The sequence below is a fragment of the Toxorhynchites rutilus genome, chromosome 2 (assembly GCF_029784135.1).
Source record: "Toxorhynchites rutilus septentrionalis strain SRP chromosome 2, ASM2978413v1, whole genome shotgun sequence".
Lineage (NCBI taxonomy): Eukaryota > Metazoa > Arthropoda > Insecta > Diptera > Culicidae > Toxorhynchites > Toxorhynchites rutilus.
Genome location: NC_073745.1, coordinates 245,694,402 through 245,721,379, shown reverse-complemented (window position 1 = coordinate 245,721,379; position 26,978 = coordinate 245,694,402). Strand labels below are relative to the sequence as shown.

The 26,978-nt window shown below is 37.1% G+C and overlaps 3 protein-coding genes across 7 annotated transcripts in view; all 3 read left to right on the top strand.

The window, feature by feature from the left end:
- Positions 1–898: 898 nt before the first annotated feature.
- On the top strand, positions 899–2,927 carry LOC129768769 (uncharacterized). The gene is made up of 3 exons (XM_055770634.1): positions 899–1,088; positions 1,148–1,345; positions 1,405–2,927. Exons 1-3 carry the CDS (start codon positions 1,010–1,012, stop codon positions 2,790–2,792), a joined length of 1,665 nt encoding a protein of 554 aa, XP_055626609.1. The 5' UTR covers positions 899–1,009; the 3' UTR covers positions 2,793–2,927.
- A 7,416-nt stretch (positions 2,928–10,343) lies between these two features.
- LOC129770621 (coatomer subunit zeta-1) lies at positions 10,344–11,505 on the top strand. Of its 2 annotated transcripts, none has more exons than XR_008742152.1 (4): positions 10,344–10,471; positions 10,530–10,909; positions 10,995–11,218; positions 11,293–11,505. XR_008742152.1 is itself a non-coding variant. In XM_055773573.1 (4 exons), the coding sequence occupies exons 1-4, from the start codon at positions 10,457–10,459 to the stop codon at positions 11,338–11,340; spliced, it is 534 nt and encodes a 177-aa protein (XP_055629548.1). In that variant the 5' UTR covers positions 10,344–10,456; the 3' UTR covers positions 11,341–11,505. The 2 variants fall into 2 exon arrangements, 1 of the variants encoding a protein (XP_055629548.1); XM_055773573.1 differs by having other exon boundaries at positions 10,995–11,085.
- Positions 11,506–11,634: 129 nt separating this feature from the next.
- Positions 11,635–26,978, top strand: part of LOC129770619 (guanine nucleotide-binding protein G(f) subunit alpha) — a 36,122-nt gene continuing 20,778 nt past the window's right edge. The window contains exons 1-6 of one of the 4 annotated variants that reach the window (XM_055773570.1): positions 11,635–11,932; positions 11,992–12,295; positions 12,356–12,436; positions 24,989–25,267; positions 25,323–25,589; positions 25,643–26,165. In XM_055773570.1, coding sequence (XP_055629545.1) covers positions 25,068–25,267; positions 25,323–25,589; positions 25,643–26,165 — 990 coding nt within the window. In that variant the 5' untranslated portion in view covers positions 11,635–11,932; positions 11,992–12,295; positions 12,356–12,436; positions 24,989–25,067. Of the gene's footprint in view, positions 12,296–12,355; positions 12,437–24,532; positions 24,918–24,988; positions 25,268–25,322; positions 25,590–25,642; positions 26,166–26,978 lie in introns of those variants that run through there. The other 3 variants (XM_055773569.1, XM_055773571.1, XM_055773572.1) reach the window with 3 other exon arrangements.

Sequence of the window (26,978 nt, the reverse complement as noted above, 5' to 3'; positions counted from 1 at the left end):
CAAGCAAAACGCCACAAGGAAACGTTGTCAATGACATCATTCTTATCCTGTTCATTAGCATCATATATTCTAAATCAGTGGTACTCAACTTTTTTTTACTAAGATGGGCCACATACATTAACCATGTACGTTAACCATGATGCCGCGGGACGCAAGAATATAGACAGAATGTGGTTTCCAAACACGATCACATTGTTAACGAAGAACTACGTAATTATAACTGGCGCGAAATATATATTCGAGAATGAAACTCTTTATACAAACTTTTGTTAGCACTGGCAAGGGCCAATGAATAAATGTTTCATTGAGTGAGAAATGCGAACGTTTCGGGTAGCAAAAAAATTGAGCTCTGAATAACCTCTCATCACAGTCCGTTTTTCCGTTCTTAAGCTTTTACAGAGTCATTTTTTCGCATTTCTGTAAAACTTAACAACATCTATAACAAAAAAAAATGTCAATTTTGGCGTTTGCGTCACTTTGCCAGATTACGGCAGTACAGTACTGATCTAATATCGCTCTCAAGCCAACGGTAGCGGGAAGCACAAATGCTACTGAACATGGGAAATAAACATTAAATAACTATATAAGAATACAATTAACTATATGGAATTTTGGATTAACGTTATTAGGGAACTTGTATCAGCTGCCATCTATCCCGACTGATGCAACTGGAGCAGTAGAAGTTCGCACTTATTTACTTTGTGTGTTCCACTTCAGTAGCAAATAGCCTACGAACATTGAACCGACAATCAAAATAACAACACTGATCGCGTTTACACTTTTTGCCAAAGCACGTGTAGGCAGTATCATAATAACGATAAAACTAATAAATTTGTGCACATTTATAAGCGGCTGGAACATTCACTGTACCCTTATCCCGCTTGAATGGAATGGGAAACTTTAGTACGTGCGATTCACGAGGGCCAACCAGTACTATCACCACCGAAATTATTCTGCGATATATAAAACTCGATCCGCGCGCAGTGCGCTTCCATAGCCTTTCGGTAAAATGTCGTTCGAGCGACATTCGTTGATTGCAACCTTACTGTATAGTGTAATATTTGTGTTGACCGAGGCTGGTCAACATCGTAAGTATCTTCCAATAGCGCTTTGAAAAATGTAGTGAATATACCTTCCGCTTCGATAGCAAAATGTGGAAAGAACGAGTTACTCAGTCCAACCGCTCTCAGCTGTGAGCCAACATGTACTAACGATTGTTCAAAAGCCATGGCATCGAGAACATACGTGTATCGACCCACTTGCGTGTGTGAGCCTGGCTATGTTCGACACAATAGCAAGTGCATCAAAAAAATATTCTGTCCGAGAAACCGGACCATTTCTGGAGGTGAGTTTTCGATTTGTAAAAAGTTATCATCACATACAACATGCTCTTCTGTCTGATAGATCAATATAGATTAAGCCGGATCGCTACCACTATTATGCCCAACATTGAAGTATCGAATTTAAAAGTTAAACCGTTACATAAGACTCGATCGGTTTATTTGAGAGCACCTAAGATTTATGATAAGAAGTCTGCAACACTATCAACAGATCCATTCCAAAACATAGATCAGATACAGTACGTTATTCCATACCATCAGGATGCACAAGGTTATGAACCAATAACGAGTTTAGAGAGACCTTTATTATTTGAATATCAACCAAATGATCCACCTGTAGTAAACATAATCGATTCTCCGCAGATATATCCCTCGATAAAAGTCGATGTTGATGTACCATGGATATATCCTGCGGATGATGGAGACAATTATCAAAAGTGCCGATATCCAGATTCTTGTCAACATCAAGAACATTCCCGAACGAATAGTATTCCAGGTTATGATTTGTTCTGTGAACATCCTTTACATGGAAAGAGACCGTGTTCTTTTTCATCAAAACCTTACCCAGTGACCAGCACAACAACTACTGAGTTACCTTGTGAAACCACTACCAGCTCATCACAATTTTTATCAACAACAACTATTGAAGTGACAACAACAGCAACCTTTAGAACAACAGAAACGACAGCATCAACAACCGAACTGACAACAACTACTACAGTCTCAACGTCACCTATTCAAACAACAACAGCATCAACAACAACAGAGCTCCCCATAACTACATCTACCTCAACTAAAGTCACAACGCCAATCCAAACAACAGTAACAACAACCTTACCAAGAACCACAACAACAACAGTTGCAACACCATCAACAACTGAGCCACCATTAACTACACCAACTACAATTGAAGTCACAACAACGGCACAAACAACAACAACAACAGCAGTACCAACAACAACATCATCAACAATATCCACAACAACATTCGTTACGACTTCCACTGCAAATACACCAGAATACACACCAACCCAGCCCGCTACTACGGTGACGACTCTAGCCGATACAACGCCCATAACGAGCACTACAGAAGGTTGCGGACGACGTCGAAAACTGAGCAGGTGCAGACCGTGTTGTGTACCGACGTGCGAGGATGATTGTGGCAAGGCTCAATGTGCTACCGAGATGTGCATCGCAGAGTTTATCTATGTCTGCACGGAGGGGCACGTGCTACACAGAGGAAAGTGCATTCGCAGGGACCGTTGTCCTCCCCGCATTCGTGTATCGCATCGACGACCGAAATGGGGTGTTAAGTCAAAGGGTAACACCAAACCCAAAGCCTACCCTTTGGAATCATATGAAGTTAGAGTGAAGGACTTTCCCTTTGAAGATTTCGAGGATGTATCTGGATCTCTGTATGATTATTATTACCATTATGATTCCGACGAATAAACATATTTTTTTTAATGACAGTCGCATCTGTGAGTGAATAGTCAAATGTTTCGTCCTGTTAATTATTATTCATGTTGAAGTCATCATCAGGCATTCCTCTATTTAAGATTTATCATAACAGTATTTATTGCTTATTCAAGGTTACATATATTACCATTTTTTTATTTTGATTCTATATGTAGATATGAATAAAAACCAAAAAAAAACATTAGCGTCAAATAGCTCTAACTTCATAACCATGCAACGATAAACTGGATGACAGTATAATGCCATAAGTTCATTCAGTATTCAGACTGAGACTGAGCTGGGGAACTGCACGCGTCTGTTCTCCTTATCAGGGACTGCGCACCTATGAAATGCGTTATCCCACCAGCTACATCTAAGACAGCAGCTCCGTCGCAAGACTAGGCATACAGCAGCCCTAGTGAGGAAGCATGTCGAAACTCGGTACTTGGAACGTGAGGACTCGACTCGAGTCAGCACACGTGGACATTCTGACGAAAGAGCTACGGAAGGTGAATGTAAAGGTTGCACCGTTCAAGAAGTGCGCTGACAACAACAGTCTGGCATACGGAAGTTCTCGGCTGGAGACCCGACAGAGGGCACTTCTTTCAAGTGCTACATCTACTATGATTTTTTGACCCGTTATTGATAAAGAAAAAGTTTACTCTACCACAAATAAGAACGGCCGAAGGTTAGTCAACTTCACCGCAGTCAGAGGAATGGCAATCTATAGTACCTACTTCCCTCGCTGAAATTTTCGAAAGCCCATAATAATAGAGCGCTTTGAGGAACGAACGGGAAAGGTGATAATCAAAACACGAACAACAAAGATTGTACACACCACACATACTGGTTACGGGTTCATTGTAGCCGTAATTTGCTCGAGATGGTGGAAGGTACAAGTAGTTACGGTACGCAAATTGCGACGACCAATATCAAAATTTATTAAGTATAGCAATTCGGGGCAATCGATATTTGATAAAATAATATCAGATACAAAAAGCGCTTTGGCAACATTCCTTCGAGAGCCCAATGAATCCAATTCTATGAGACTACAGCGATCCTCGTAGCTGGGCAGATTCAATGGGTCATTCCATGGAAGATTACGCAAGGAAAATCGAACAACACAAGCATATTCTAGAATGGATCGAACCAATGCACAATATAGGGCCTTGATGCAATGTACATCTGTGAATTCGTGACACGGAAAATAAAGCCGAGGACTTTGGATGCTTCAGAAATAATGTAAGCTATATGATCACAAAAGGTTAGTTTAGAGTAAAGATGGGCAAAACGGTTCATTTCAGTGAGCGGCTCAGAGCCGTGCGCTCAATGAAAAGAGCCGGCTCATTTGAGCGGCTCGACGGCTCTTTTCAAAAAATGGTTTATCCGGATATGTAAAGAATGGAAGACATAAAAAATAAAGTTTAAAACAATAATCAGTGCAGAGAATGGTAAAAATATTACTTTACTGAAGGTTTTCTCTGATATATTTCCATTACAATAATCTTCTTTATTTTTTTATTTATAAACATTATCTTATCAAAAGATCAAAAGTCTACTATATCTTTAACTGCAAACTTGTTCTGCTTTCTGAAAAAATCTCTCTCTCTCTCTCAGTCGCCGGATTACATAATATTGAAAAAATGGTAGAGCCGCGGAGGGATAGATTTCTTTTCATTCCACCAAAACTAAGGGTCGCAAAACATTTGCTGATATGTGGTTTCGCTAAATATTTATCTACAATAGATATTGCAACAGCTTTTGGATCATGTGAGGATCGAAGATTGCCAACCAATGCATCAAACTCCTCCCATACAGATGACCGCGCTTCACCACCAACGATCCGAAGTAGATTCGTAGGCGTGTATTATATGGATGTCATTTTAGCGTCCTTATCAGCGACTAGTGTGCATAGTTGTACTTTCTGTTATTCCTAAAACCTTGCTGCTTGAAGCGAGGATCTAGCAGTATTGGCTAGGCTACCAATTCGTCTGACTCAAGATTTGTAAAAAAACATTACCAGCTCCGAAATCAATTCATTACAGAGCTTTTTTATAATCACTAGAACTGATTGATCTTGATCCATATAATGTTGATCATGTCGAATTATCAGTCGGGAGAGTATAGCAGTTTTCGATAACGATACAGTTTTCTCCTCGCTTTACATAACAAAAATTTTTAAAATGTTTGGAATGGAATGTTTTCATGATTAACTGTATTATATTAATAAAATTATTTCATTTGATACCCATATGCGGGAGTTGCATGAAAGAAGTAATTGGCCATTTTGGAGTTGGATTTATCATAAATAACTGTGCCCTACTAGTCGAGCCCTTTCATCTGATACTCATATGATGGGGTTTTCAGAAGAAATGTAGTCTGCCATTTTGTAACGGTCGCCATTTTGGATTTGCATTTTTTATAAATAACTGTGTTCTACTAGTCAAGCCCTTTCATTTGATACCTATACTGATGGGGCTTCGACAAAATATGTAGTCTGTCATTTTATAACGGCAGCTATCTTGGATTTCCATTTTACATAAATAACTGTGTCCGACTAGTAAAGTCCTTTCATTAAATACCCATATTGATTGGGTTTTGATAAAAATACATTTTTCGCCATTTTGGATTTGCATTTTTCATAAATAGCTGTGTTCTACTAGTCAAGCCCTTTCATTTGATACCTATATTGATGGGGCTTCGACAAAATATGTAGTCTGTCATTTTAAAACGGCAGCTATCTTGGATTTCCATTTTACATAAATAACTGTGTCCGACTAGTAAAGTCCTTTCATTACATACCCATATTGATTGGGTTTTGATAAAAATACATTTTTCGCCATTTTGGATTTGCATTTTTCATAAATAGCTGTGTTCTACTAGTCAAGCCCTTTCATTTGATACCTATATTGATGAGGTTTTGACGAAATTTGTTTGTTTGCCATTTTGTAACCGCCGTCATCTTGGATTTCCATTTTACATAAAAACTGTGTCCCACTAGTCAAGTCCTTTCATTTGATACCCATATTTATGGGGTTTCGAGTAAATAAGTAATCCGCCAAAATTTACAACCGTACAAACAGCTTAATAAAACCGCTTAAAAAGCAGCATGGGAAACATATATTTCTTCCGCACTGCCGCAGGCCACGATTCGCCAGAACGAGCGTACGATCTACGGTTCTTTACCAATAAGCCGGCTCTTAAAAGAAACGCGGTTCTTTTATGAACCACATTTCTTTTTTGAACCGTAGTTCTCAAATGAACGGCTCTTGAAAGAACCGTGTGTCGTATTCCTCGTTTGCCAATATTTTTTCCTTGCTTCACATGTTACTGCACCGAAGATAGAATACTGAATGATGCGAGAGATCAACATCCTTCGCGGAACGCATTCAAATTTGCTCTCTCTTTTGTTTGCAACTCCTGTCGGATTCTTTCTCTCTTTTGCATGCATCACTCTATTGCATGCCAGCACACGCGACAACTTATGTTTGTCAATCGCATCAAGGCGCCTAGAAGTATATCCAGTACCATAGACCCGTCTTGAATCGCATAAGATTTTGCATTTCTCTACACTGTCATTTATATTTATATATTTTGTAATGTTATTTCATCCATACCTTTAATCATCCCAAAAGAAAACCGAAAGAAATTTGAAATGAAATTGTCGAACCTAATTATTGAAAATCATAGAATTTAAACAGATTCATCATATTTCCCACACCGTGGTTCATTTGAGAGCCGCGGCTCATTTTTAAAGAACCGAGGATCGTACGCTCTTTCTGACGAACCGTCTCAAATGAGCGGCTCGTGAGCGGCTCGCCCATCTCTAGTTTAGAGTCTAACATAACTCCAAGGTCTTTGATAATGTCCACACGTCCCAAAATTTCACCGTGCTGTCAATATTCAAAGCTGATTAATGTGCGCTTTCGAGAAAACGAAATAACCGAACATTTGGATGAATTTAAAACCATTCTATTCGTTGCGCACCATTCACATTGCGCACTCCAATTTTCACCGACATAATACGATCAGTGAGATAAGACCGTAGGGGACGTAGAGACCATTAAAACCAAAACGTTGAAACTTAGCTACAGCGATTTTTTTTATCCAAAATATATATTTTATTAAGGGTCATAAGCTACAGCGATGTTGTGGATGATTTTGTCGAATGCTGCGGAGAAATCGGTATATACCGCATCGATTTGCTGTCGCAGCTCAAGTGAACGAGCGATGTATGATGTGTACAGTAGAAGATTCGCGGAAGTCGACCGTTTAGACACGAAACCATGTTGTTCCTCGACGATGTAATTGTTGCATGCATGGGTGATAAAATCCAATACGATGATTTCGAATAGCTTTGAGATGGCACAAAGGCACGCGATTCCTCTATAATTCGTTACATCCTTCCTAGAGGCTTTTTTGAAGACTGGGAGAACAAAAGAATTTTCCCAAGCAGTCGGAAAAGTCCCACTCAGGATGGAGCGGCGGAACAAAATACTCAAAGGTAGCGAGAGGCTACTGGAACGATAGATGGAATGCTGTCGGGTTCAGCATTCGTAGATTTCTTAAATCTAGAGCAGGCATCTTGTACAACATTACGATTAATCGCAGGGCAGGCTCCGACCGATGACAGGCTGGGTACATTTTTAACGGTTGCGGAGACTTGATCACTATCAAGACTTTCACTGACATAAACACTTTCTCTGGTGAAAGCATCAGTATCGTTACGTGTCATCACGGTACACGGTACAAACTCTTTCCTTTGTTTATCGACGTATTTCCAGAACCCACTTGGGTGAGCAGGCAGATTCGTTTGAATGCGATTTAGAGAGTCGTCGTGTAAAACTTTGTCCAGGCGTTTGTAGGTATTGTTCACAAAAGAATACTGACTTCTTCAATAGTCATTGCGACACTTAGCAAATTTTCGAAGGTATGATCTTTTCAGTGATTTCAAGCGTTCGAGATTAGCATTTGTCCACGGAGGGTTGAGCGACATCTTAGCCTTCTTCTTGGGAACAAACTGCTCAATCGCCTAAAATAAAACAATGGACATTGATGACGTGGCGTTGTCTATATTATGGTTCTCCAAAATATCATTCCAGTTGATACCAAGAAAAAAACGGTTCATTGACGAGTAATCAGCTTTTCGATAATTGTAATAAGTTGATTCAGCAGTATTGGCGAAGACGAGCGGTGGCGAAATAGATATAGATATCAGAAGTGGGGGATGATGTCGACATAATTCCACCAGAGGATCGGGTGCTTCAATGACTACCGTGTTGTAAGCGAGTTCTGAACTGAGTCCAATTAAAATCTCCGAGCAAGACTATGTTGTCACTTAATTCCATTTGTTGTGTGATCCTGCGAAGCGACAAGATATGCTGATCTATTACAGCTGAATCATTAGTTCGATCAGGAGGGATGGAATAATTCACGGGATTTTATATTCATATTATTATTTTTATATTTTCCATTGCTTTACATTCTTCAGATTTGTCAAATCGACACAGCGCAGTGAAATTATTTTGCCCGCCGGACGGACGTGCAATTTTTTTCAGCTGAGAATGCATCCGCAGAGTATTAACGAAAGAAGCTCCATGCTTGCACTTGCTTGGACTTCAGAAATCATTCAAAGTATTCAATCATTGTGAATTAATTTAAATACAACTTCAAACAAATAATTACCAAGTCAACTTACCTCAACCTTGCGGCTTCATCACAGACCTACCCAGAGATGCAAAATTTCCTGATTTTTCAGGATTTCCCTTACTTTTCGGAATGTTCCCTGATACCATGACAAACACAATTTTGCCTGATTTTTCTGAAATGATTCTGATTTCTGTACTTTTTACTTTATAAGAATAAAAGCTATCCGTAAAATATATACTGAGATCCCTTCCAAAGTTTTCCTGTTCGGAAATGAGAACTGTCTTAAATTATGTTGACACAAATTTAACCTAAGTTTTTCATCAATCGATCATCGAGATATGTTATGCAAAAATCCTCAGCTTTTAAGAAAAAATATAAAAAAGTATAGCGCTCTCTAGCTCTTTTTTATTGTTTTCATGGCTCAAAGCCATGGAAACAATAAAAAACGACTACAATCAATAAGTGTGAAAATAAAATCCATTTTTTTGCAAGTTCAATATTTTTAATAGCTCATTGGTTTCAATTTGATATGTCGGTTATCTAAATCGGTTGAATGAAGTTTTGAAAAAAGTCATTTTTCATCTGTACAAGGAATATTCTATTAGTTCTATTAGTTTAGAGGCAAACAAAATTTGTGTTTGTACACATTTCAAATCAATTTTTTGCTGTCAAAAACTGTAAGAAAAGTCAAATGACCCACAGACAAACAGTGCGATCATTATTTATGGAATTATTCATCATCAAAGACGAACGATAAATTTTTCATTTAAACAGAAATATCACTGTATGGAAAAATCCTACATGAACGTTCTTGAAACCAAATGAAAGCTGGTTAATAATGATTACAAATCAACCGATTGCGTCAAGCGAATGTTTTAGTAAAAAACGCAAGAAATGACAGCATTCGAGAAACGACGCACAACGCCGCAATCTGGTCCCACCTTTACTTGCGAGAACTGTCAAAATCTCAAACTGTGTGGATCAAGACTCTTAAAAGTATACTATAAGGTGCAAAACCCTCTGCAACAATCTTAAAAATATAGTATTTTTGTACACAAAACAATACAATTGTACAGGGTTTTGTGAACTACAGTAATTTACATTTAATGCGACATGCCGAGGTACCACTCAGTGTTGCATTGGAGGTGATTTTGACCTGTAATTGGACATTGTCGATGAGAGCGGTACAGTGTCGACGTCTGGTGGCGACTTTCAATGTGGAGATGTGCACATAAACCGTCGAAAAAAAAGGACTATAACTTCGTCAAATATGCTTCTTTTCATGTACCGCACAAAAAAAATGTAAGGGGTTGTATCTACGACACGACCGCAATTTCGACCTAGAACTACGCAATTATATTATGCAATCCACCTGTTTACTACTTTGAATATTATTATAGAATGCATCGAAATTTTTTGAATAACTTTTTAGTTTTTTTTTATTGTTACTACTTTAGTAGTAAAAACTGGTAGGCCTGGCCTGGTAAATTGATAGAGAATAATATGGATATCGCTACCAGGCTGTAGATTTACATATAAGATATATAATATATTAATATATTACATTTACGATTGAACAGCGCTGTTTAGATATTAGCGAATTGTAATGTATAGCATATCAAACAAACCTTAGAGAACTTTCAATTCGATTGGTATGTAAATCATGAGAATTCGTTCACAGTGAGAATAGTAACTAACGTCAACTTTAATTCATAAAAACGTGACCTGTTTTCTGATTTGGTACCCTACCTGAAAGACGTAGTTCTACGTAAAAAATCGCACAAGAACAAAAAAATCGCACAAAAACAGATTTTCCTGTACTACGTCAGCAGATTTTTATAGCGGCTACTAGCGCCACCAACATGTCAATTTGCGGTTTGTTTATTTTACTCCCGCTGAAGTTGTCAAATGGAACATCCACGTCAAAGGGACAAAGTAGCTGAAACCGAAAGATAATCGAATTGTTTTCCTCAAACTTATCACAATTTTATTATAACAAACTCCACAGAATGGATTCGCTCATGGTAACAAATACAACAGGTTCAATTATTACTGCTTTGGCTGCATAACACTTCATTGTAGGAACCAACGCTATACACAATCAAGGGAATGTGCATTTTGGACAATGACGGCAACCGAATATTGGCTAAATATTACGATAAAAGCGTATTCCCTACAGTGAAAGAACAGAAGGCATACGAGAAAAATTTATTCAACAAGACGCATCGGGCCAATGCGGAAATTATAATGCTAGATGGACTCACCTGTGTGTACAAAAGCAATGTCGATCTGTTTTTCTACGTGATGGGCAGCACCCACGAAAATGAGCTGATTCTGCTCTCGGTGCTGAATTGCCTCTTCGATACGGTGACAATGATTCTGAAGAAGAACGTGGAGAAAAGGGCGGTGCTGGAAAACTTAGATATTGTAATGCTTGCCTTCGACGAGATTTGTGACGGTGGGTAAGTACCGCATCGAACCCGTATGATTAGTATTAGTTGAGTTGAGCAAAGGATTTCCACTGATTGAGCATCATCTTCCTCGTAGAATTATCCTAGACGCAGATCCATCATCGGTGGTGAAAAGAGTCGACTTACGGAACGACGATATACCGATTGGTGAGCAAACCGTTGCACAGGTAACTAACGCTATCCATGGACTGTTTTGGTGATCAGAATCTGCAATTCCTACAAAAAAAAATCATACTCACATATCACAGTATTTGTTAGATTGTTAGGAAACTGCATGACACTGATAGTGCACACGTTCTTGTAAGAAATGGCATTAAAACTATGGATGATTTACCAGCACAAACTTTGTTTATTATTTCTTTCTTTTCTTCCAGGTTCTACAATCCGCTAGAGAACAATTAAAATGGTCCCTCCTAAAGTAAATCGTTTATGATTGCAAACCGTGCCGGTACTGAACGATTTCAGTGACATTTTAGAAACACTGCGTCGTCTATCGAGCATAATCTTACATTCGGATAATAAGTTATACATTCTATAATAATAGTTTAGCTGGAAATATAGTGTTACAAACACAAAAATACATAATATATCAATTACTTTTCATTTAACTTCGCATCCATTCAATAAACACGTTGTTGCTTATTTTTGTTTTTAAAATGTCTTGCTTGAAACCTGCACAGAAAAAGCAATTAAAATATCTTCCATACTCTGTTACGCGTGGGAACCAGAAGTATTGAGATTGTGGAGGTAGGATTATGGAAGGAAAGTGTTGTTCAATTAGATAAGAAATAGTTTCGTGGGTTTGTTTGTTTGATAGAACGGTTGGCGACGATGTCAGTTTCGCCACGCCACTTGAAGAAGAAAGTGTTGTAGATTACTTTTCCTCGAACAAGTGAGTTGTGTGAATTGAACGAGATTTATTTTATATTCCATCCCTCTAAACAGCGAAGCTTCTGTTGAATTAAGTACATCTTGTTGGTTGTTTAAGAAGGGAAAGATTATAATAAAAGAAAGGTATAAATTTTTCGATTAGCTTCGTTAAAAATACTTGTATTTATCTATAACTTTTGAAGTACACTCGACAAAATAAATTGGAGGAACAGAGTGTGTCACACCCCTTCAGTGAGTGACGAACCTGCCAAGACTTCACCTTGATTCGCCAAACCACCCGAACCCAGCCCTGGTTGACGAACTGTCACCCGCACAAAAGGTAAAGCAGAATAGATGAAAAGTGAGCGAAAGTTAACGTGAACAATACAATCACAAAGTTACGTATAAATTACAAAGTTATATATTTAAAAGTAGTAAAAATACTCTATTGGCCAGTGCCCAGAGATTAGCCCTTTTTGATTCCGTCACATACGATACAGAATACAGGTAAACAGAGAAGTTTGAGAACACTTACAACACCTAACCCTAAACAACGTCCCATCACAGATTACGATTGCCACGCTAAAATTACAAATTATTTGTGCAACTACGGATAGAATTACTACAGATTGAAAGCAAACACTAAACGTAAGTACACATAAATTTGCAACACAAACATGATTTGTACCACATATAAAAACATATATCGTTACAATATTTACATGATTATATTACATTAAGAATACATGCACTACAATATTAAACTTAAATATGAATTGTACTCTATTTCCTTTAACAAGAATTTAATAACATCCTGAAAATAAAGGGTGTTATAAAATCGGAAAATTTGCTTTCTATTCAGTTGCTTGCGCAACAGAGTGCGATGTCGGAAGTTTTAAGTGATTTTTGACATGCTGTAACTTCGTGAAAAATCAACGCATATCGATGGGATGTAGCGCATTTTGAAGCTACAACTTTCACATATTAGAATATTTTACAATATTTTACATGTTTTTATCCTGGTGTGTGTAGGTGTGGTGAGCGACAATACCGGGAACAAATAAAAAATCGATTTTTTTATTTTTTTAAAGATTTTCTGGATTAACACAATTTTCTCCTAATCAACTCAACAGCAAATCCAATTAACCTTATCAGCCAGCTTTTGTATGGTTCCAAGAACGTTCCTGTGGGACCTTCCCATACAGAGATATTTCAGTTTGAATGAAAAGTTACCCCTTCGTTTTTGATGATGAATAGTTCAATAAACAATCCGCAATCGCACCGCAAATCGAAAGGCAGTTTGGAAAACTCCAATAAAATCTGCACAAGAATAATTTTTTACTTTGACGAAAAAAAAACAGGAAGTGGGTTATATCTATGGTATAACCGCAAGGGTGACGTAGGACTATCGTTGATTTAGAGATCATTTGTATGAAGTTGAATCTGAATTCATTCTGAATGAATGAATATTTGGAGAACTTCGAAAACGAAAGCGTTACGTTGGAGGCACAAGGTTTTATGCATCCAATATTGGATACGGAAATATCCTACTGATGGGGAAGAATAATCTTCAGAAGCTATCCTGTTGATTGCGATTGATTGAAAAACCACAAAACCTAATGTATTTGGTCACAGTGTAACATGGATAGAAAACATTCAATTAAACTCTTTCACATGAATATATTTTGAAAATTCCCAAAGGAACTGGCAGATTATTTTCAGTAACGATTAGATATTTCCACATTTTCCTCGATACTGGAAGCCCACCAGTGGTTAATGCCAACTCGATAACCACCTGTTAATAGCACTTGATTGAAACATATTTGGTCACAGTGTAACATGGATAGAAAACATTCAATTAAACTCTTTCACATGAATATGTTTTGAAAATTCCCAAAGGAACTGGCAGATTATTTTCCAGCAATGAATAGATCTTTCCGGAACTTTCTCGATGCTGAATGGCATCCTAACGGAAAGAGTTCTGCGCGTGTATGTGTCGATCCTTCGCCGTCCACCTCCTCCAGCACGTTAGGCAACGATGTTGTCTTGTCGATGTCCTCACGAAAAATGAATGTGTCTCACCACCAGAATATCGCTTAAGTATGCTTTTTGTGTGTGATTGAATCGAGAGAAGGTGTGGTTTACGATGGCAATTTGGAAGGCAAACTAGAGGAGAATGAACTCTCTGAGCTCGGAACTTTCGGCGACTGAGCAATAATCGATTGCGGGCGCATACAATATTGGATACGGAAATATCCTACTGATGGGGAAGAATAATCTTCTGAAGCTATCCTTGTAATTGCGATTGATTGAAAAACCACAAAACCAAATGTATTTGGTCAAAGTGTTACATGGATAGAAAACATTCAATTAAACTCTTTCACATGAATATATTTTGAAAATTCCCAAAGGAACTGGCAGATTATTTTCAGTAACGATTAGATATTTCCACATTTTCCTCGATACTGGAAGCCCACCAGTGGTTAATGCCAACTCGATAACCACCTGTTAATAGCACTTGATTGAAACATATTTGGTCACAGTGTTACGTGGATAGAAAACATTCAATTAAACTCTTTCACATGAATATATTTTGAAAATTCCCAGAGGAACTGGCAGATTATTTTCAGTAACGATTAGATATTTCCACATTTTCCTCGATACTGGAAGCCCACCAGTGGTTAATGCCAACTCGATAACCACCTGTTAATAGCACTTGATTGAAACATATTTGGTCACAGTGTAACATGGATAGAAAACATTCAATTAAACTCTTTCACATGAATATATTTTGAAAATTCCCAAAGGAACTGGCAGATTATTTTCAGTAACGATTAGATATTTCCACATTTTCCTCGATACTGGAAGCCCACCAGTGGTTAATACTAACTCGATAACCACCTGTTAATAGTACTTGATTGAAAAATATTTGGTCACAGTGTTACATGGATAGAAAACATTCAATTAAACTCTTTCACATGAATATATTTTGAAAATTCCCAAAGGAACTGGCAGATTATTTTCCAGCAATGATTAGATCCTTCCGGAACTTTCTCGATGCTGAATGGCATCCTAACGGAAAGAGTTCTGCGCGTGTATGTGTCGATCCTTCGCCGTCCACCTCCTCCAGTACGTTAGGCAACGATGTTGTCTTGTCGATGTCCTCACGAAAAATGAATGTGTTTCACCACCAGAATATCGCTTAAGTATGCTTTTTGTGTGTGATTGAATCGAGAGAAGGTGTGGTTTACGATGGCAATTTGGAAGGCAAACTAGAGGGGAATGAACTCTCTGAGCTCGGTACTTTCGGCGACTGAGCAATAATCGATTGCGGGCGCATACAATATTGGATACGGAAATATCCTACTGATGGGGAAGAATAATCTTCTGAAGCTATCCTTGTAATTGCGATTGATTGAAAAACCACAAAACCAAATATATTTGGTCAAAGTGTTACATGGATAGAAAACATTCAATTAAACTCTTTCACATGAATATATTTTGAAAATTCCCAATGGAACTGGCAGATTATTTTCAGTAACGATTAGATATTTCCACATTTTCCTCGATACTGGAAGCCCACCAGTGGTTAATGCCAACTCGATAACCACCTGTTAATAGCCGCGCGTGTATGTGTGGGTAGCGATGTCTTCCCAGGGAACCGTTTGTGGCATCACTCTCCTCCTGATAGATTCCCTTCTGGCCTAGGGTGCACAAACAGGCTCTTGGTGACACCGTTCATCCGCGCTTTCATGATAAATAAAGAGCTTCATCGCAACAGCGACAACATGCTCCAATCGCTGTTCAATTAGAACTGAATGGATTTCCGAGCGCCGCTCGCTTATATACCGATTGGTGATTTCAATAGCCTGTTTTGAAAGCAATTTTAAGACTATTGAAACAAGTTTTTGGATCAAAAAGTAATAAGTATATAACGCGTAGACATTTTATCTTTCGAATGAAGTGTTTATCATACCATTTCGTTCAGTTGTTTAGGAGCTATTAACGCTCAAAATCTCGGTCTCCGGCGTAACGCTTTCGTTTTCGAAACTTTGATTTTACACCCCGGTATAGAAATGAAAGACGTAGTCCTACGTCAAAAATTATTCAATTTTTTTTGCATCGATTTAAGTGCCAAAAACAGGACTTTTATAGTGCCTTACCAAATTCACTGAAATTCTGCAAATATCGCAGTAAGTTCTAGTGTTTGCAGGAAAATGTTTAGCCTAGTGTATTCCCTTAACATCTGTGACGTTGATACGTTCACCCATTTTTTTAGCCGATTTTTTAAAGTTTGGAGTAAATTAGAGGTGTATCTAACCGCAAATTGTATCAGAAGTACAAAATCCTAAGTGACTCACAGAACGAACGATTCGTAGTGCACTATGGAAACTTGAAAAAATCCAAAAAAACTGACTTAAAATATTTTCAATGATGACTACATTATTGTAGTTCTTGTCCCAGGTTTACCCCATGCTCCGTTCCGAAGTTACAAGGGACCTCAAGTCTTTGCGTAAGGAGCGCGTGAAGAATGCGCGCAACGCATGCATCAGTTGCTTACGGGAATGGATATCCTTCATTTGATGCCATTATGTGTGTAAATCCATTTGCTTTGCATGGACACTACGGCCACGCCTGCAGAAGTCCAGACGCTGAACCCAATTTTCGACGGTTTTCAAGCATAAATCGGCCGATACTGCTGCAATTTTACGTTCGACATTCGTACGAAGTTCATCAATCGTCGTTGGTTTGTTGGCATAGACCATAGACTTGACATAGCCCCACAGGAAATAGTCTAACGGCGTCAAATCGCACGACCGATGCGGCCAATTGACTTGGCCATTTCGTGAGATAACACGCTCATCAAACTTGGTTTTCAATAAACCGATTGTTAAATTCGCTGTGTGGCTTGGGGCGCCGTCCTGTTGTATCACATATTGTCCAAGTCGGGCCAAAAATATACCATAATATAATATACCGCCGAATCATAAACCGCACCAAACCGTATTTTTTCGGGATGCAATGGTGACTCATGTAGTACGTGTGGATTGCTGTCTGACCAATAACGCATTTTTTGCTTATTGACGAAGCCATTCAGCCAGAAATGAGCCCCATTACTGAAGATGATTTTTCGATGAAAATCCGAATCATTTTCAAGTTGTTGCTCAAAACAATTCACGAATATACGATGTTTCTGGTGGTCGAGTGGCTTCAGTTATTGCGTTAATTTTATCTTGTTAGGATGTAGGCCAAGATCCTTTCGCAAAATTCACCAGAAAGACGACACAGAGATGCCCAACGCTTGAGAACGACGTGTGAGAGACTGATTTGGGTCTTCCTCAATTGATGCGCCAGCGGCAGCAATATTCTCGACACTACGGGCACTTCTTTGTCTCACTGGCACGAGAACATTTTGTACTGTGCCTGTGGATTCAATTTTTCCACTAGGCGCTCTATTGTTGATCTGGCAGGACGATTATGACGACCATAAATTTGACGTAGCACTCTTAAAGTTGAAACCATTGACTCCGAATTTCAATTTCCGGAGGTATAAGGTCTCGATTCGTTGTTGGGTCGTAGATCTTTCCATTATGAAATGGCAAACCTTACTGAAGAAGAATGTCAAGAGAGTGTAACAACTTTCTTTTTAATTCCTAATTCTGCGCTCTCGGCGCTTTGGCACACATTAACACGCACACTCACACACAGATCTGAAAAGAAGGGTCACCCCTCACTCACCGGAGCCGATCCGTTGATCTCCTTCCCGGTCGCTGATGCCGTATCCTCCGACCGGATCTCGCTTAATTCCGGGCGGATGAGTTAGTGGACGTCCACCACCACGCCCGTAGATGCTCCCGATTCCTGGGTCAAACCTGGTTTAGAGTTCCCGTGAACGTGAACTTGGACAGGTGGTGGAATATTTAGTACGATCATTTCACGGTGAACTACATTGCGAACAAACAACTCAAAAAAATCGTGGTGAATAGAATGATTTTTGGACGGGGGTCTTCGTAGCCACTTGGTTACGCGTTCGCTTACCAAGCGATCGATCGTGAGTTCAAACTCAGGGCCCTCAATTGACCATCTTTGTGTTGTTATAGAATAACTACGTCCATGCAAACATCATCAGCGATGGAGATCGATCCACGGTCGAAATTAGATCGATTCATCCATACAAAATGCTCTGCTCTGCAAGAAACATCGGGCTGCTGTTCTATAAATAACCCAACAATGATCAATATCAACTGTCTCCGCTGTCCGGTCTGCTGAACAATGGAAGAACAGAAAGAATACCCTTACGCCGAAATGGCTACTACTGTGTAATTTACCATAATGTAATGGAACAGAAAACTTAACGCCTAAATGGCTACTACTAACTACTGTGTAATTCACAATTTATGGAAACATAAACATATGTACATGTACACGAATAAACCCGGCTCTGTTACAGCTAAATGCTAATGAGCCTAATAAATAAATAAATGGGATAAAAAAAAAAAGAATGATTTTGTTTACGTTCACGTTCATATTACAAGTTCGGCAGTAAACATGAAGTAAATAAACACCGATCTTCAATAAAATAATTCGGATAAAATATACAGTTGTTCACGAATCAACCAGAAGCAACGAAGTTTTTCAACTCGCGCAGAGGTCCGATTGAATGAAATTGCATCCATATCAAAATTTTAATTGAAAACTTGAAAATTATAAACATATCCTTTTACAGTTCACGGTGAAATAATTTTCAGAATGCCTTGGGACATTCGAACGTGAACATGAACGGGGAAATATTTTGACGTCTATATTCACCACTGTTTTCACGTTCACGTTCAGAAGTCGGTGAACTATGGTGAGTTCACCAACATCTCGATTCCACGGTGGAAATTCAGAATCGTTGTGAAATATTGAATTAATCCACTTTTATCAATATACATTATGTTGAAACATGTTTTTCAACTAGAAAATGTTCATTCCTATCGTTTGAAGATGTTTTCCTCTCGTTTTATATATGGTCTGATGAATTATTAACAAAAAAGTGTTTGATCATGTTCACGTTCACAGGAACTCTAAACCTACCTTCAACTGCTGAACTCCCGTGTGTCCGGGTGTGCGTCTATTCCATTCTCACGGAACTCCTTTTCCGCTGCGCAGATCCGCAAATGCTTTCTCCAGCCGTAACCACCGCATCATATCTGAGACGAGACATGACAATAGGGGGCCTATTCCGGACCACCACTTCTGTCAAACTCGGACCACTTGCAACTCGGCTTCTGATTGGTTGATGAGGAAAATAATTGACAAAGATAAATATACAGAAATGGTATTTCCAACATTTTCACAGTGTTGCCAAATATATTCAAAATTGAATAATAGTTGCATTCACATTTCATTTTAGCGAAAATTTCTATTATGGATTCTTTGAAAGTTTTCGTTTCTATTACGTCCGGTGTTCAGTTCCTGAAGAGGGAAACATTGCATCGGAATTTCCACCCTACATATTTTTGTGATTCTCTTGCATTCTAGCATAGCATAATAGCAGTGGCCTAGCAGAACATTCAATTATTTTCCAACCGTACAGCATAAATCATGTTGGAACCTGAATAAAGCATACATACCAACAAATAAAAACCTGAATAAACGCTATGTTATATTTTGGAAATGTATTATTTTATCAATATTTCAGTACTGTTAGTTTTTGAACGATATCAAAGTTCAGTTATAAAACCTTATTCCTGTATACACTTCACGGTGAAAACGAAATGAACTGTATCCGCGATGACAACGATACGGAGTCGACATATGGATACGAAATTGGTTTTTAACAAGTACAACTACCCGGCCCGAAGGCACTTTTAAATTGTTAAAATCTGAATGAAAATTTTTACTTGGCGTTTTTGATTTACTTGAAGCACGTATTTCTTACCCTAAGCTATTTTCTATACACTTTCCGAAATTCTCACTAAAACTTATCATTATAATATAAAATTATCCTCAGATACAATTTTTTACGAGATTATTTTACCAAATGAAGAAAGCAAAGTTTTTCGTTCACATTGAACACTAATTTGATACGAAAAAGTTAATTTTTATTCATAATTTCTATTTGAAAAGGTTCAATTCCACCTGAAAACTCATCATTTTCTTTAACTCGTGAAACGAAACTTAATGGCGTGTCGTTCATTTCGATTTCATCGTGAAGTGTAAACGGTAAGGCCCATAATCTCTTGATAAATAAAATATCATACTCCAACTATCAAATCTACGTTTTCTATTTAATTTTTCACATTTAATTTTTTTGCATACCAAAATAACAGGAAAGTACTTATTGTTTGAAATATGTGACATTCGGTTGAACAATTAATACAAAAAAAATATGCAGCTCAGAAAATACATGATACGAAGAACACATGTTTTTCATGGGAAAATAATCTTCCGAAAATTTATAACATTTGGCAACCTTCACATCTCGCTTTCCTGTTATCTAGCACTTGGTCGACGAAAATGCAGAAAGAAGAGTAAGAAGCCAGTTGTCACGTCTTGTCTTAGCATCATATCCCCCGCGTGAGAATTTTAACTTTAAAGCTTTCCCCGATCTCAACGCTTTGCCAAAAATGATTTAGCTAAAACTCACTTGATTCTACTTCTGAAAATCAATATAATTGAATTTCAGCATTTGGATTAGAACGCAGTTTATTCCGGCTCAATATTCTATTCACAAATCGTTATCCCATGCAATCAAACTTGTACAAACAATAATGCACTGTCTATCTTTTTCAATGCACTTAAGGCAGTATCACAGCAGTGGAACTCCATACAATTCACTGACTAAAAAGTGTCCACATTTTCATCGCTTGTTTACGTGAAGAATATAATTTTTTCAGGCACACTTGATTTGAGAGTGTATGGATTTCTAGCTGTCTTGACGCAAGGTCTTTAATGAAGAATGAGAAGATGGGAAGGTTTATATAAACATGTTTATAATGAAAGAGCGAATTGTGGAAAATTAAGTCGCAAATTCTCTAAGCGTTATAATTAAAGTTTTTCAGTAGTATTTAATTTTTGAGTTTGTGTGAATGACAGATTAAAGTTGATTCTTAAAAGAATAAGATTTTATTTGATATGACGATTTTAGAAATCGACTCAATGGTTGTAAAGTTATGACGTTTTGTAAGATATCCTACTTAATCAGCAAAAGGCCCTAGTGGCATGTGCTGTACACAAAAGTTGTCTCCATTCACATGAATTTTATATTTTTTCCAATTCTTAACTTTCAAACCAACATATCATATCTTTCCGTTATCCGCAAACATGCCAAGCAGTAACTTAAAAAAACAAACTTGTGGAGCTTCCGATATTCACTGCAAAGGTTCCTCAATGCCGGTAGTATAATCCTACAGTGAAATCACCCGATACAGAGAGGAAATATTAAGTGTGGCTTACCTATTCGACCGTTGTCTGCTGAAGGAGGAAATGATGTGACATGTGTGCTACAACTGTTGCCATGATATAACACCAACATCACTGTTATACTGTCAGCTGCGAGGGTTAGGGCATTGTGCATTTAATCTCTCTTCTACGCACCTCACAAAACTCATAAACGACAAAAAGAGTCTTAGATTGTATATTTTTTATATATTTTTCACAGTTTTACAGTACCATTTGCTTATTGGCGTTTTTTAGCTGGAGTGCCTTTTAATTGGCGGTTCACCAGTTGGAGCACGCGCCAATCAAAAAGCAATCATCTGTCATAATTGTATGTCAGTTTTACTCTGTTGTTCCAATGCCATTTTTATTGAAGGGTCTTTGAACGTTAAACTCAAAAAATGAAGGCACAGTATAAAAGTATTTTTATTAATATATATACATATATAAAGTGAATTATATCACATCCACTATTCAAGGAAGTTAATGATATTTTCTAGCATCAATCCAAATGCAGTAATTCTAATTATTATTATGGCCACACTAAAAGACATGAAAAACAACAAGAAAAACGCGAACTTTGAAATTTGTGAACTATTGCAGTATTACTTCAGCCATTCCATGCCAAACTGATATAGTGGTTTTCAGATTTTTGGAAAATTGGTAGCTTGTTTTCGTTAAGATAAAACATTGAACCTGTATTATTATTTTTTTGGGTGATTCGATTTTTTCACTTTTTCCCAAAATGGCTTTTATCAAAAACTCATAACTTTTGAAACATTGAGCCGATTCAGATGATCGATACATCAAATTGAAGAAAATTAGCTAGTCTTTTTGGAAAAATATCAAACTTCCAAGAAATTTAAATTTTGTTTTCGTAATTTTTGATTGTAACCGTTTTTATAGTTTACATGGTTTCGGGACCAACGGCGCTATATTTTTCTATATTTTTTCTTGAAAACAGAGGATTTTTTTACACATTTATATTTTTTACTCAAAATTAGATATATTCTTTTTTCTTTCTTGAGTTATAATTTTTTAGAGTTAACCGATAGTTCGGAATATTAATTTCTTCCCCTTTTTCCTATTCTCAAAAATTCATAACATTTGAACTGCTAGAGCGATTCAGATGATCGATATATCAAATTAAAGCCAAGAATTTTTTGGAAAAATTTTGTACTTGCGTAAAAATTTATTTTGTTTTCGTGATTAATAATTGTATCTGTTTTTCATAAATAAAAAAAAATTGCAAGTGTGAAATTATTGACTTAAATTAACTATGTCGATTATATGAATCGATTCAGTAGATCAAAAGTTATGAATTTTGAAAAAACCTCATTTTTGGAAAAAAGGAGAAAAATGATTTTTTTAACCATCGGTTAATTTTGCAAAATCATAATTTAAAAACGAAGAACACATTTTTGGATATGTTATCTAAAAAATCCTCAGCTTTCGAGAAAAAATATAAATAACATAGCGCCCTTGAATGAAAACTATAAAAAACAATTACGATCAATAATCAAGAAAACAAAATTATTTTTTATTGCAAGTATAGTTTTTAAAAAAAAAACTGGCTAACTGGCCAATTTGATATGTCGATCATCTGAATCGGTTTAGTAGTTCAAAAGATAAGAATCTAAAAACAAATATTTTTGGAAAAAAGGAGAAAACTAGATTTTTCGAACCACCCTAAAATGGAATGGGATCTAATATTTAACGAAAAGGAACAAAACTACCAATTTACACGAAAATCTGAGAACCACTATGTCAGTTTGGCATGGAATCTATATATAATACTAAAAAAATATAGTTTGGTGTTAATTTCCCCTGCAACTAAAAAACTGATTACTAGAAACTAATTGACGTTAACGTTTTATTACCTTGTGAATTCTAGATACAATACCAACAGAGGGTATTTTAAAAATAAAAATAGCTTTTTATGGGGTGTGTTCAAAACTGAAAAAAAATTATCAGAAATCATATTTTTATGTTGTTTTTAAAGCATACATACATTATTTAGTCGAATCATTATTGTATCATTCAATTTATTCCGATGAGAATGCTTTAAAATATTTCAACTGATGCTCTCACCACATTTTAATTTTTTTATTCAATGTTCAGTTTCTATGGCGAAGCTTCATTCGTAAATTACACATTTGTCATCATTTGTGGAATACGATCATAAATGTTGTTATGAATAGTACAGCAAGTTATGATTAAAATACATATGGATTTATTTTGATAATGCATTATACATAAACCGATAAAAATGCATTATAATATCTATCCACAGCGTTTCAGCGTCTATATGTATATTTTATTCAATTTCGGTTCGTAATTTCTATCCCATTCGCCGTGTTTATCATCATGATGCTAACATTAATAACATTATATACGAACCTCCCACCTTATATATGATGTCTCCCACCCTTTTAGAGACATCTTAACATTATGTTCAATTTTTAGAGCGTAAACTATCTGTCAATTTTTTCACTGTTTAAATTTTCTTGCCACAAATCGTTGCCACTTTTTCCTCTCAAGTTCCACTTCTCTTCTCTGGCAGTATTATAGTCTAGAAATTTAAATAAAACATTCTTTCGTATTTCTAGAGTTTAGGCAGTCAAACTGATTACTGAACTGAACTAAAAAACTTACTGATTCAGAATCTGTTCGATTTTTTTGTTTCAAATAACCAGAAGGGCTCGGGTCGTGTACGTCATGGCGCAACTTTTTATTGAACTCCCTTACTTCACCAGCTCTTAACTACACTGCGTTTCACAACTATAGAACCACTCATTTTTCTGAGTTTCTAGAGATATGTAAAAAGTCGGTTGAATTGAAGTATATAGTGTAGGACATAACAACTATCTTCATTTAAAAGACTGTACGCTTGAACTTTATTGTTGTGTTCAGGCGCGAACCATTCAAAAAACAAAAATTCCAGTCTTTCATAACTATAGAACCAGATGGGAAAACTCTCACTCCTTTACCAAATTAACGTCAGTTTCACATAAATTACAATAAGTTCCTAATTCGTAGATCATCTTTAGTTCTCAATCAACTTAAATAACTCATTCAGGGTAGTTTTGACCAAGCTGCACCATATTGTAGTGTGTATCTCGTTCTACGCAGAAGATACTGTTCGTTTAAGCTCTTCAAATCACTCATACTGCTTGTAATCTGCATCTACTATTCGTACGATCACTCCTCATAAGATCATGATTGAGTTTTGATCTGGTGAATAAACTTACCAGTCCAGAATCTGAAGCCCCTATTCAATAGACCTAGGTTTCTAGTTATGAATATTTTATCTCCATTCAATCTTTGTTTTATTATTAAAAGATGAACAAATGATAACATAATGGATGGTAGAAACATTCTTTGTTATATTTTTACGGATCTCGAAAAAACTTCCGAAATTCGTGTCTCTACCCTAGAATACCCCCTTAAGCAGAGTAGTGAAACATTTAAAAAAAATTAAAACCGACTCAAAAAACGCAACACATCTGATCATCTAAGTGCATCGTGAAATACTTATCTCAGTGCCAAGTTCAAATCTTCGATAAATACAACAACCAATGCAAACAAGTATCAGACAATCAAATAGAAATCAAAGATAGTGTCATGTTGAGCACATGTTTTTTTTTCATTGTAATCTATACGGCTTGATATCAGCAAGAAATACACCAACAACCCTCTACAAAAGGTTTCGCCCGATATGTGGCCATCACATAGAAATCAATTAAACTAATTACCACAACCAAATGGTATTTGTAGGTAACACTCGGCCGGCGCACTCCCTCATTCGGTCCAACCAACACCTGACGATCGAATCGCTTGCAATTTCTGTGTGGAAATGCGTTTGAAGGACTGCTTTCGGCGACTCTCGGTGGAGAAGATGGTTATGAAAAGATATCAAGAGAAGAGGAGCATTCAAATCGAGCAACAATGTAGAAAACCGGTGAAAATACTATTACTTGGTGCCGGTGAATCCGGCAAGACAACCATCATCAAACAGATGCAGATTCTGCACGTTCAAGACGGATTTAGTTATGAGTGAGTTTTTGTGGTTTGTGACGAAGTTCTGTTCATGACATAATTTATATTCCAGTGAGCGTTTAGACAAGTTACACGATATCATAGAAAATATCCACGAATCAATTTACGAATTAGTTCGGCAAGTAATATTCATGGATCTGCAATTTGACTCGATAGAAAATCGAAATCATGCTGATAAAATCCTAAGGATGGGAAACGAAGCACCGTGGAATCTATGCGTAGACTATGTTCACCGCGTTAAAAGCCTATGGTCCGATATGGCAATCAAAACATGCTACAAACGGTCGAACGAATTCCAACTAATGGACAGTGCAAAATAGTATGTGTACATGCTTCTAATTGAACATGAACCTAATTTAACTCTATTTATAGTTTTTTGGATCGCGTCGAAAGACTTTCCATACCTGGATACATCCCAACGAACTCGGATATACTGAACTGCCGCAAGACGACTACGGGTATACAAGAAATCAATTTTCACATTCCAATGCCGAAATCTCTCGGTGGCGGATGCCAAGAATTTCGGATGTTTGATGTCGGAGGACAACGCGCACATCGAACCAAGTGGATGCAGATATTTGAGGACATTGAAGTGGTATTGTTCATGATCGAATGTAGCAGTTTTGATCAGACGTTGAGAGAGGATCCGGGAAAAAATCGACTTGTCGAGAGCTTCGATCTGTTCAGAGGGGTTTGGCAGAACCGATTTCTGGCGGAAGCAGGATTGATTGTATTTCTTAACAAACAAGATATTTTGGCAGAGAAAATACGAGCTGGGAAATCGATAAAGGATTATTTCGCTGAGTTTGACGATTTCGTGGTGGTTGGTGATGATGAGGATGGAATCGATGGCGAACTTGCGAGAACGAGGCGATTCATTATGTCGAGATTAGTGGTATGTATCAAATATCTGATAATGATATTAAAATATCTTCAATTCATGGATTTAAACAATGAAAAAAATCAATGCGAATAATCATAAAACCCTGATCCTAGAGCTGAATATTTTACGTTTCCAACAGGCATTTCACAAATTTGTTGAAGAATTTTATTTAAAACAAACGGCAATATTACTAGGTGCACCGGCAAGTTTCTACGGTTTCACAACAGATGGCGTAACTTGATTATTATTCCAAATTTCCTAACATTCGTTGGAAAGTTACTGTCATTGCGGGTCTTTTCCAGTATATGTCAAAAAGTTGAAGCGTAAATATCATAGTTTTTTCCCACTTCGAATATGTCGAATATCATTCCAACGAGAGTGTTTTTTTGCGAGGAGTGTTACTTCATAACTCCAATATGAAAAAAACAGGAAGTGGGTTATATCTATGGTATAACCGCAAGGGTGACGTAGGACTTTCGTTGATTTAGAGATCATTTGTATGAAGTTGAATCTGAATTCATTCTGAATGAATGAATATTTGGAGAACTTCGAAAACGAGAGCGTTACGTTGGAGGCACAGGGTTTTATGCATCCAATATTGGATACGGAAATATCCTACTGATGGGGAAGAATAATCTTCAGAAGCTATCCTGTTGATTGCGATTGATTGAAAAATCACAAAACCTAATGTATTTGGTCACAGTGTTACATGGATAGAAAACATTAAAATAAACTCTTTCATATGAATGTAATTTTAAATTCCCAGAGGAACTGGCAGATTATTTTCAGTAACGATTAGATATTTCCACATTTTCCTCGATACTG